The following is a 12,456-nucleotide window of genomic DNA, read 5'->3' as shown; positions in this document are numbered from 1 at the left end:
TCTCTAAGATGTGCTGGAGAAGGCTTTGTGCAGCGGTCAGACTCTACCATCATCGATGCAAAACCTATTTGAAAAACCAATGCAACACTGGTTGGAAAGAAATCTTGTGAAGTAGCAGAAGCTTATTGAAACAATGCCACAGCAATTGTGTGCTGTAATCAAAGCTAAAGGCGGTTCAACAAAATAGTGTGTGACCTTTGTAGTGGTGGCAACTTTTTTGGGGGCCTGGCAGTGTGTTTTGCCACATGTTGGTGATGGCATGGGGGCAATGAGTTGTCCTAGTCTTGTCTTCTATTGTCCTCTGTGTTGCACATCAGCCACCGTTCAATGAGCGGTATGTGTGCACGCTGAACGGCGGTGCACTACATTTACACTGGTCAGTCTTTGTCCAGATTTAAGTCAATACTTTGTCGATACATAAATCCAAGTGCAAGTCATCAGGGTGCTCTCTGAGTCAAGTCCCTTAAACTTGATGTGACTCAAGTCAGAGTAGGGGTCTCACACTTCATCCCTGGTAACAACTGTAGAAAAGTAGAGGAAAACAAACAATATATAACACTGAATGTATTGTTTTCAAAAGATGAGTGGTGTTTAATGTCTAACCAGGCTGAAGGAAGGAGTTGGAGCTGAGAAGGATGACTTTCATAGACGGGAGTTACCCAACAGCTGCTGGTTTCACAGGACAGGCTGAAATATGTGATGGCAAACAGCACTTGTCTGATCCTCTTACATTCAGCTGATACTCTTTTCTTTCTTACAAATAACAACAACAACAAAATTACAATTAATAACAAAACAATTATCTTTCCATAATCATGTACACAACCAAAGGAAAAACTGACCTTTTTTGGTTAAAAGGTTGAAAGATTTGTTTGTTTTTTAGGCAGAATAGAAATTTGTAATCTTGCATAAATAAAGTGACGCTATATTACTTCAGCTTTGCCACAGACATGCCAGCATTGTTTAGTAAAATTCTTGACAATTTTAAAATTGCATCTCATCAGGCAGATTAATCAATGTATGGATTAATCAGACGGTCTGCTTTTAGTGCCCACTGGCTTGAATTCACCTTTGTGTAAATGAATTGAATCTTTGTGGGTAGAATTTAATGTTATGAGAATAAAGATAAGTGTTGGTGAAAAATGGCCAAGTTGTTGACCATGTTGGATTTGCTCAGAAAGGCTGGAGTTGTGACAAGAAAGGAAAAGGACTGCTTGTAGAAGATGGTGAGGAATATTGTCCAGTTTTAGAGAATAAGAAAACAATCCACATTTCTGTCCAAAAACGTTGAGGGAAATTTAAGGTAGGTGTGTGCGCGTGTGTGTGTGTGTGTGTGTGTGTGTGTGTGTGTGTGTGTGTGTCTTTGCTTTGGGAGAAGTTTATTGTACACTGAACAAATTGAGATTAGAGGTGCCCTCTGGCAATGGAAACCATAATCATAATCCAGGTGTTAATGTCACCAGATCTGTAAACTGCATTATTATCAGTTGGTTTGCCCACCATCTTGTAATGGTTTTGTCCATGGGATTTCAGATACTTTATTTTGTTGAGCCAATTGAGCAAATTTTAGATTAGATAACAGATGGTCTACTACTGAGGAAACTGAGTGTTTTGCTCTTGTTATTAACTAGTTTCAGCCCCAGATTCAGAAAGGAATCTCAAACATGTATTTGTAATTTGTTGGAGGGAGCACCACTAATCATACCCGTTATTGGCTGAATATTTCACTTAGTGTAATTTTACTCATGTTGTGGTACTAAGGCCTAGTCCACACGTAGCCGGGTGTTTTTAAAAACAAATATCCGCCCCTCCAAAAACTTGCATCCACACTACCGCGTTTAAAAAAAAAAACTCTGTCCACATGTACCCGGATAAATACGTTGTTAAGGACATGCCAGACCTGTAGGCGGCAGTACTTCCCCCGTTCTTAACCTCGTCCTTCGTCTGTGGTCTTCCGCAAGGAGCAGTAATTCCGCTTGCAAAAACAAACAAGCAAAAAGCGCTTGGACAATTGATAAAGCGAGCGCAGCTCTGAGGGCTTCCATGCTGTCGGCTAGTGTAAACACAGGTCGCACACGTGATGTCAGCATTTTTTTGTCGCGGAAAGTGACGTTGCGGACCTTAAAACTCCGGTTTTGTCTGTCCACACGCAGACACCCAAAACGGAGAAAACGCAGATCTTCACTTTGGCCGGAGTTTTTAAAAAGATCCGTTTTCGTGTGGATGACAGGCCAAAACGTAGAAAAATATCTACGTTTTGGCAGATCCCCGTCTACGTGTGGACAGGGCCTAAATGTCAAACATTTTTAGCAACATGAAAATGAAACCCGAGCTCCCGGATATTAAATCTGGTCTAAACCAGTTCTGAAACAACTTGGGCTTCTTTCCTAGTCACTGCTTGTTGTTTGATGTTGTGTTTTTATACACTTGATTATACACTCACAGCTTTTTATTACAAGCTTGAATTTTAATGTGACGTATCATGATTTTAACGTGCAAACTTACAAGGTTTGTGGAAAACAGCACGGTGCCTTTTGGCCAAAGCTTTAAGCCTAGTTTCTACTTCTTCGTCTGTGTCGGGACAGACACGCAATGCCATCATGTGTCGATGCAAGAGCCCCCTGACGGGCTTGCGGAGGAAGGAGACATGCCGCAAGCCTGTGATTGGTCAGGATGCTGCTTCCTGTTTTCTTTTGTCAACAGCACCGTCTGCTTAAAAATTAAATTAGTTAAAAAAAATAGAGATATTCAGCCACAGACACGGAACAGATCGAAGAACGCATCGCGGAAAAAGTCTGAAAATATGAACATTTGTTTACCCTTGACTGAGGGAATACAAAGATATGCAGCAAGCGTTTTATTCAAAGACGGAAAATACGAGAAACGTGGGTTTAGAGGTGCCTATTGCATGAAGAGGTGAAGGGAGATGAGGGACAAATTTGTCCGTGTTAAAAGTCTCTGACAAAACATGAAAGCAATGTTAACACAATAGTAAAAACACTATCGTGGAGCAGATATTTTACTGTAATGGTGGCAGGAAACCTCAGAATAGTGCTACGCTCTCTGTTGTCCTGGAGAGGAATTGTTTTGCAACAATCTCCAGCTGACGGAGAAGTCTGAAAGCAAAACATCTGTCTGTCATTATCTCTCCCTCGCAGAGCTGACGAAGAAGTATAAATTAGGCTTTAGTCTCACAATGAAAACCTGCTCAATTGTGCTCTTGGTTTATTTATTTATTTATTTATTTGTTACATCAGCTCAGAGTGTGTTGTTCAATTAGTTATCGCAGATTTTCCAAGAGTTTTCCGTGTGGACTCAGATTTGAACACTTAATTTTGTGTTTAAACCACCGATAAGAACAAAGTCTCTGTGATGTTTTCCTTCTCTGTCTTTTTTTGAGCTGACAAAAGGAAACACTTGTGTGCAGCACCATATTTGTCTCCTGAGATTGAAAAAGAACAAACAATCTTATGATGAGGATGCAGATGTGTTCCTTTCGTATGCCACTCATATGGCCTGTATGAAAAAATAAAAATGATGCCTTTAGCATGCTTGTTGCAGATTGAAACCTTGTTGAGTATAAATGTCACTCACATGTTTTCTGGCTCATAAAATTGGGCGAAATGTGGCAACAGAAGACAAACATGTGGAAAACATCTTTATTCTTGCCTGCATGTGAAACGCAGCCAGTTCTGCTCTGGTCTGGTTTTTTTGTTGCAGATGAATCATTTTGCAGAGATGACCATTAGGCCTCTTTGAATTACAGAGCTCTGTGGCTCTAACAGCTCGTCTGGCTTCCTCCTGTTTCAGTGTGTTCAGTTCTCTCCAAATGCTTCCGACGTCGGTTGCCAGTAGGGAGTAAAGTGGTCCTCCTCCTTCCTGTGAAAAGCAACTACTGCAAACATAGTGGAGTGGAGGGGGAGGTGGCAATGTTCTCCCATTGGTTGAGTTTTGGCTGTCTTTGACCTGAATGCCAAACACAAAAAGCGCTGCCAAAGGTTTTATTTTTTTTCTTTTAACATTCCCTCTTTTTTTATAATCCTCTTTTACGTGCTCTTTCTCGCTTTGTGTGCTATTCAAAGAGCCTCTGAACGTCCCCCCGTGTGTGAAGGGAGTTGTGAAGTGTTGGTGAACCCCAGCTCAACGGCCTCATCTTTCTCTTTAAACTCTTTTTGTAAAGGAACTGGGGTCATGATGGGATTGCACTCTAAAGCATTTTTTAAATCCTCTTATGTCCAAATTAGGTAACTTTTTTGTATAAAATGCTGAACTGCATGTTAAATACTAAAAATTGGCTTTTGTTTTAGCACCTGCTCACTTTTTATCATGTAACGAATACAAGTTATTAACTCAGAAGAGATAAATTGATGCCATAGGTTTGTGGATCTATTGGTTTATTGTTTTGATGGGATTCACATCTCCAATGAGATGCATGCACCAGAATGAGCAGAAATGCTGCTGCCAGGCTGAGGGGGAACATGCACTTTTTCCATCCGTCCCCTCAATACCTAATGAGTAAGGTTGTCAAGGAGAAGGAACACTGCATCATGGATAGGAGAGGCAATGTACTTGTGGGAAAACTTCATGTTAAACTGTCAGTTTGGGGTCAAAAGAAATGACGAAATTATGGAGGTTTATTGGAGAAGTAGCTGAAAAACTCGAGATGGACTATTTTCAGTATTTGAAGCATTTTCTTCTGTGCAACCTCTTAAATGACAATGCTGCAAACTTTTCACCATCTGCATCTCATTACAGTTAGCTCTTCAGATCCATCACAGCTCACCTAAGTCTGCAATCCAGAAAACCTCAGTAGACTTCCACCTGCCATTCTGAAAAATCTCCAGCAGGCTCAACCCAGCTGCCCCCTGGATTTTTAAGCGGCAAGTAATGTAATGGGCACGTTTTACCCACAAGCTGCCAAACGGCAGCAAAACCGTTCCATGTAGGTGGTCTCGCAAGGTCACAAAGTGACCATAGAATTGCAAGACTGTGTGTGATTTCAGTAGTTCATGATATGACGAGCACGAAGAAAGATGGCAGCATGTATTCAAAAAGGGTTTCTGTTATCTTTACCTCGGTTAAAGAGGTTTCACAGGTAATAACGTACTTTTTTTTTTTTACTAGTTAACCAACTTGAAATCTGCATGTGACTTTTATTTTTGAAAGTTCCAGATGTTTTACACTGCTTTCGTGTTTGACTTCCTGTCTGGCCTGATCTGAACTACTGAGCTTGATGCATTCTAGAAGTGGAGTGCATTAAAAAATAAGACTTTAGGCGTAAGCTTCGCAACCAGTTAAAACGCACCCATCCACTATAATGATAGCTAATTGCTTCCTACTGTGTTTCACGGGCGTTACGCAACGCTTTTACATCTGGTAAGACCCGCTCCGAGTTTATCAGGAGAGAGAGGCGTGGTAACAAAAGAAAAACATAACAGCGTAAAAGGGAGAACGAAAAAATGAATGTGTCAATGGAGGTAAAAGAGCTGTTTTCTAATTCGCTTTGCCTTAGACCCTGGATCACATATACAGTATGCTGTACTTCAATTTAAATGAAAAGTAATGCTGTGTGTTTGAATCACGCCACTTTGAGATTAATCAGCTTGTAGAAGTTCGTAATTAGCATGACTACAAATCAGATATCGGCACGTCACATACATGACGTCACCACAGAATCTCCTCTCTATCGTAGCTGCTACTTACCACATGTTCAGATTTATGGGGGTTCTTTCCTTCTGAAGGGAGGATTTTGCCATTTTCCCTCAGTTTTCCTCCATGTCTGGTTTGATAACATCACTTTTGTGATGCCCTTTTCAAGTCCTGGACTTATTTTCACACAAAACCTAAAATAATGAACTAAGTACCAGTTTTTCCTCTTTGCTGTCATCAAATGTTAATCAGTTCATCTGAAGGAAGGAAATGTAATCAAACAAAAAGAAGGGTGTAATCTGGTCTAATCCAGCTGTTGCTGCCCGAGGCCCAGAGGCCAAAGCTTGTACTTTGTCTCCCGGAGTTGACATCACCATCTTGTCATAAATCTGTCCTCCTTTTTCAGTTTCCTCCTCACTCTTAAGAATCGCAGCTGTCGCTTTTGTCTCTTTTGTCTCTTCTCTGAAATGTCAAAGCATCTCTTGAATCTTAATCCTCCTGCTGCTTTGTTACTCCAGTAAAAGTAGTCACATCCTGGGAAGTTGGGGAGCTTAAATTACAGTGAACTTGGCACAAACTCCTGGTTTTGCACAACCCTCTTCCTCTCTCCTGTCCCTGTCTCAGCCTGCGGGGCAATCCAGTTTGACAGCTTTAGAGATGGCAAGCAGAGGCACATATTCATTGTGCAAACTGTTGCACTTGAGTTGTTGCTGCGCATTGTAGAGCTGTAAAGCAGCTATGAAACATTCTCCTGCACTGATGCACAACGCTGCACTCATTTGTGACCATAACAGTAAATGCATTCAGTAATGGATCCTCTGTCTCTGTGGTTGAAGCCTAATTGAATCGGTAAAATAAATAAATAAATAAAAGGAATGGGTATCGCTTTACAGAGTCCCTGTTAGCGTCTCATAACAAGTCGCCTACAAAGAAGATATAAATCTTTCCTCTGCTAATGGAATCGTTTCTATATGGTGCAACTCCACTTACGGTGAATCAGTACTTTGTGTTTGATCTTTATATCTTTGCTGATCAATACATTAAAGGTAAATGATTAATAGTTTGAAACGATGAAGTAAAACCTTATTGTTCCTTTTGTTGTGTAAAGATCATCATTGTTCACATGCAGTAAATATTAACTCGTTCCACCCACATGTTTCCAAGTAAACGGTGTTTGACTCAGGAGTTTCTGTTGTGATTCAGAGTTTCTATAAATAACTGAAACTGTTACTATGATAAAGACAGCTCATTAGCCGTTTATGATTGCTTCTTTTGGACAAATTAAAATGACTTTAAATGAGATGGTGATTATTTTACACTTCAGATCTATTCTATAGTAACTTTGTTTTTTGTCAGTCGTGACAATTTAGCTTCCTTTACTCGTTGTACAGATCGTGTTTCCAGTCTTTACAGTGAGCTAAATATAAACCGGACTGGCCACATTGCTTTCAAAGCATGACTTTGCCTTTGCCACTGAAAGTTTTCACAGATTAGGAATTTACATGAAACATCCCCTATCCCAAACGCATCCTCTCAAGACCTCAGCTCCCCAGCAGTATTGCAGTCTAGCTGGTCGAACGATCTAACCCAAAGTGCAGTGAAATAGAGCATGTAATCGCTCACTGCCTGTTTGGGACAAAACACAACAACTAATAGGTTAGGTGTGTTTGTGCACAGACAGGACGACCACATAAGTTGATTTTGTGTCTTTGCTGCTCTCTTCTAACATAAGCCTTTCACAAATGCTTCTGTGAGGTGAGTCACTGCTGGTGTTACACATTTTAGATGTTGCTGTAAATTCCAATAAAGGAATTATCTTTTTATGCCAGTTCAGACTCTTAAATTTCCCGTTAACATTTAGCTAGGTTATGTAATAGACTAGCAACACTTTTGAGATTATAACCAGACTAAAGCCCAGCATGAGCCGGGATAAGCAGTTTATAAATTCTGTGCAGGGATGAATGTGGATCATTTTGTAATGACTTCTTTCTTGTGACCGCGGTGCTGAGCCATGCACACACAGCTTAAGGTTATTTAGTGAATATGAATGCAGCGAAGGCAGAGTAGTCATCTTTTACTCCTGCTTTCTGAAGGTAGTTCAAAGTTTTTCTTCAGATTTTGGCTACATTTGTCCAAATGTTATTTCAGTTTAAGCCATTTACTCTGACTTATGAATCATTTAGATGGTGCTAAACTCAAGGGATGAGCCAATGTAGTGTTGCAAGTTTTGTATTTAGGGTCAACAGGCCCGTTTCCACAATCAGAACGTACAGCTAGTTTTACTAGACCTAGCAGCAGGTATGCATTTGGTTTTATTTCACTAGGCTGGCACAGAAGGACCACTCTCTGGGCATTTTCAGGGACCAAACATATACCAGCCTTAGGGTACGCACTTGGAAATGCTCCCGTAGACTAGTCGCTGGGTGGGAATTGTGGTTAACTCATGCTGATTGGTTTGAACTCATTCACTGCCAGCCATTTCCTGATCAGAAAAACCCTTCGCTGCCAGCGTTTTCACAGTTTTTTTAAGAGTCACAGACCGTTGCGCGCTAGGATGATGTCAATGCCAAAACTAAAAAAAAAAACAAAGTAGACTCACTTCTTACATCAGGAAGAATCCGCGCTCTTTGAGCGTTATCCGTTCTTCCATAATCCGTTGTGGAACTGTGATCGGCCGAAGGTTTTCCGGCCTCGCTTTTTTTACAGCAGTGGCCCAAAATGATCTAACACATGGATTTTCTGCTTCCTGGTCACGTGACGTGTGACGTACGTGGATGAAGGTCGCTTTAGAGCTGGGATGTTTGTTCTCATGGTGCGGGGGCTTGTTCCGATGCCCACACAGTAAAAAAATAAAATGCAAATAACGACTTCAGTCGTCATTGGCAGTGAAGGAATTAAAATGACAACTTTTGTCGTCAATGGCAGTTAATGAGTTAACTCAGTGGGAAATTATGTCGACAGATGTCATCAAACAACGAGCATTTGTAAAATCAGAAGGGTTGCTGGTGAAGCAGAATCAAAGTAAATGGAAAATAAGTATAATTGACACTGCTTTGAAGGTTCAATATCATGCTATTTTAAACCTTTGAGAGCAAAGGTAGGCACAAGGTATGATAAAATATTACCATTGGCACTATTGAGATGTAATTAATGTTAAATGAGTTATTTTCATCAGCCTGAAATTATACCCGAAGATAAAACCTTTTATTTCAGTGGAACTCTGTCCACGCCCTCTCTTATAAAACGAACTCCGATTTGCCACATGCTGACGTGGGTTTGACCCCCGGTGGTGTCGGCAGTAATTTATTTAGCCAGCTGAAGCAGATTTCATAGTTTTATATTTTAGTTTTATTGATTATTTTCAGCAAAATATGTTGTGTCTCTAAATATCTTTGAGTTTGGTCATTTCTAAGCTGCATTTTAGTTGATTTACTCAGCTCACCTCACATGGACTCACACTGGCTAAATAAACGGGTTTCAGAACCCAGACACGATTCAGAGGAGGAGCAGAGCCTGGTGTCGGGAGGAGAAAGACCATATTTTCATTCAGGAATTTCGAAATAAAATTCTAAATTTGCAGCTGAAACAGGAAAATGCATGAATTCAGTCGAAAATGTGTTTGGGGGTATTTTTCATGAGGAACCAACAATATCGCATTATAAAGCTCCAAAAAGGGGATTTTCCATGACATGGCCCCTTTGAAATACAAGTTTCTACACTACCATTGCTAATAAAGGGGTGGAAATCTCTTCACAACGCTGTAATTTACACCCCTATTTAGTCTCCTTAGAGTACTGTGGAAAATGGAGTTTCTTCCGGTCATTGAATGTCGCGTTTTACGAAGCGCACGCTGAGAGTACCAAGTCCGCGTATTTTCCATGTCACCTTCTCCTCTCCCTGAAATGTCGTGGAGCTCATCTCTTTGAAATGCTGCTTTTGTTACAAGCAGCTTGTCACAAATACACATTTCTTTGGTTGAATCTACAACAACGCCAAAAAGACTTCCAGATTGTAACATACATGTTGTTTTGGTTGACTCTAGATTTCTTCTTCTGCTCAGGAGGACTCCATGAAAGATGACGGAGGAGGTGATTGTTGTAGCCAAATGGGACTACACGGCCCAGCAGGACCAGGAACTTGACATCCGTAAAAATGAGCGTCTCTTCCTCATCGACGACTCTAAGACATGGTGGCGCGTCCGCAACACCGCCAACCAAATGGGTTATGTGCCATCGAACTACGTCGAGCGAAAGAACAGCCTGAAGAAAGGCTCATTGGTGAAAAACATCAAAGACACTCTGGGTAAGGAAAACGTAGCTTCACACGGCTGCAAAGAATAAAGGCTAGAAATATTTTCAAGGAAAAACCAAAAAATTGATATTATGATTTCCTTTTAACACTTTGGCACCCTGGAGGAGATGAATCCTGCATGCGTGTGCGTGCGCGCGCGTGTGTGTGTGTGCGTGCTTGTGTGCTTGTGTGTGCGTGTGTGCGTGTGTGTGTGTGTGTGTGTGTGTGTGTGTGTGTGTGTGTGTGTGTGTGAATTCTCTCAAAAGTACAATAATTTGCTGCTGGGAATCGTTTCTGTGCTCACTAGGGAGCCTGGTGAGTTGGCCGTTGCTCTCAGCTGTCAGCACAGTGTCGCTCAGTCCCCGGTCATGACTGGAATATATTAAACTCTGGCTGTCGGATTTCAGCTCCCTGCTGGTTTAAAGGAATATGGTGCTTGCAGCAGGTGGAGGGAAAAACTACGTAAATCTTTGAGCTTCTAGAGTGATTTTCAGGCCCTTGGAAGTTATTTTATAGATCATTTAAATAAAACACCTGTTTTTGTTAGTGATTCATGTCATTAATATAATCACCGTTTCCTACTATGTAGTGATTTTCTGATCCACTAACTGCTCAGACCTGCCTCATGATTTTTGTCTTGAGAGGCGCTATAGAAATGATATTTTTTTTCTTCTTCTTCAGGAAGATCTAGCTTGAGATATTTTTATATTGACAGGAATTTTTTGTGTGCAGCTGTTTGCAGGAAACTGTTAGCTCTGAGATTTGATATAAGGAGTGATCGTATTACAACCTGATAAAAGTGCATACTTTCTGGATTTCAGCGTATTTGCATGAAGTAACTGGGAGCAATTAGGATCCTAAACACCACCCACCCAGCTGCTGCTTAAAGGGACTTTACGGAGTTTTGAATTTTTATGCTCGCGATTGCCCCCCTTAGGCCAAATGCGTAACGGCAGCTTCAATAGTAGGCTCATGCACGAGGCGCGCATGCTGTACGTGCACACTTCTTAATGAAAATAACAGCTGAGACAGTCCCGTGTGTGTGTGTGTGTGTGTGTGTGTGTGTGTGTGTGTGTGTGTGTGTGTGTGTGTGTGTGTGTGTGTGTGTGTGTGTGTGTGTGCGTGTGTGTGTGTGTGTGTGTGTGTGCGTGCGTGCGTGCGTGCGTGCGCGTGCGTGCGTGTGTGTGTGTGTGTGTGTGTGGGGCACAGAGGACAGGAGAACGTGCAGCTAATTAATAAAATAATGTGGTTCTGTACCTTTCACTTCAGCACAGCCGACAAAGGTTTAAGATGGGTCAGTCCTCCTGCATGCTCAGATCATTCCCTTCCCTTGCTTGAAAAATTGTCCCAAAGTGAAAGTTGAACCCACATCTTTTTTATCTGTGAATTCAATGCCGTTCGGCGAGTCTCTTAATAAATATTTGGGCATCTTACTGTAAAAAAAAAAAATACCATTAATGTAAAAAAGAAACTCTGAATTATGTTCATATCAAGAATCGAACCCGGGTCTTCGCATGAGAGTCAGACATCTTACAAGGTGAGCTACGCTCTAGTAACATTCACAGTATCTGTAAGTTTTAAGTCCTTGATGACACCTGAAACAACGTCAAACCAAAGAATGGTTTGAAGCGAAAATGGCTATTTAGTTGCTAATTTGCAGGAAACATCTAGAAGAAAGTTCTACAGAAAGTAGCTATGGGTCCTCAGAAATGTAGCTAGGTTCGTCACTAGGTGTTAGGAACAGCGACAAAGTGGCACTACCTCACTCTCTGCTGCTAAAGCTACTGATAGCAAATGCTACCGGCTAATGCCTGAGCGTGAACGCGCATGAAGCAGCCTGCTCGACCCGAGCAGCTCTCTTTTTCTGTGATTTTACAGAAAAACAGGCAATCACAGTAAAAATGCCAGGGCTCATTCTACAGGACCAGGGCATTGCAGGAGAATGCATGAAGAAGTTCATTATTTCTATACATGTTTTGGCTGTCAAACTTCCATAATGTCCCTTTAAAGCAAACTAGTGCTGCAGATTTCACCTCCAGCAAGCATCTTCAACATATTAGATGGCGTTGATTTCAGATTTGTATTAACTATGGTGTGTTTTACAGCTTTGCCCCTTTTTTGCTGCAGAGCTGCAACTAAATGAAGACCTTTTTTAACGGTTGCACCATTTTCAGTTGTTTATTTATTAATGAGTCTCTTTCAGTTTGTACTGGTAAGACTGGTAGGGAACGGGAGATTGGGAGAGAAAACAGAAACATCTAGTGGAAGTGATGAAGACACGATGAAGAGCCATTCTTACAAAAACAGGCCCATAAATGTAGCCATGCTCTGATTTAAGACGAGGAGTGGGGGTCACGGTTAACACACGAGTGTTTCTCAGCTCTCGATTACGACCCTCGGGGGAGATGCAGCTGCGTGCCGGCTGCAGTGGCACAGCCTGCCACCATCACCGGGGTTGGCTCTGTGCTTCGCCTCCTCTCTTGTCACTCCTCTGTTTTTCTGTGGTCAGTACGTTGG

At 41.5% G+C, this 12,456-nt stretch overlaps 1 protein-coding gene across 2 annotated transcripts in view; it reads left to right on the top strand.

The window, feature by feature from the left end:
• nck2a (NCK adaptor protein 2a) overlaps nt 1-12,456 on the top strand; it is a 65,493-nt gene that overhangs the window by 39,217 nt on the left and 13,820 nt on the right. The window contains exon 2 of one of the 2 annotated variants that reach the window (XM_015966158.3): nt 9,692-9,951. In XM_015966158.3, the coding sequence (XP_015821644.1) occupies nt 9,726-9,951 (226 nt within the window). In that variant the 5' untranslated portion in view covers nt 9,692-9,725. The remainder of the gene's footprint in view (nt 1-9,691; nt 9,952-12,456) is intronic. The other variant, XM_015966157.3, reaches the window with a different exon arrangement.

Source organism: Nothobranchius furzeri, chromosome 14 (genome assembly GCF_043380555.1).
Source record: "Nothobranchius furzeri strain GRZ-AD chromosome 14, NfurGRZ-RIMD1, whole genome shotgun sequence".
In the NCBI taxonomy this organism is placed as follows: Eukaryota; Metazoa; Chordata; class Actinopteri; order Cyprinodontiformes; family Nothobranchiidae; genus Nothobranchius; species Nothobranchius furzeri.
Note: the sequence above shows the minus strand (reverse complement) of the source record. Positions and strands in the feature narration are given on the sequence as shown.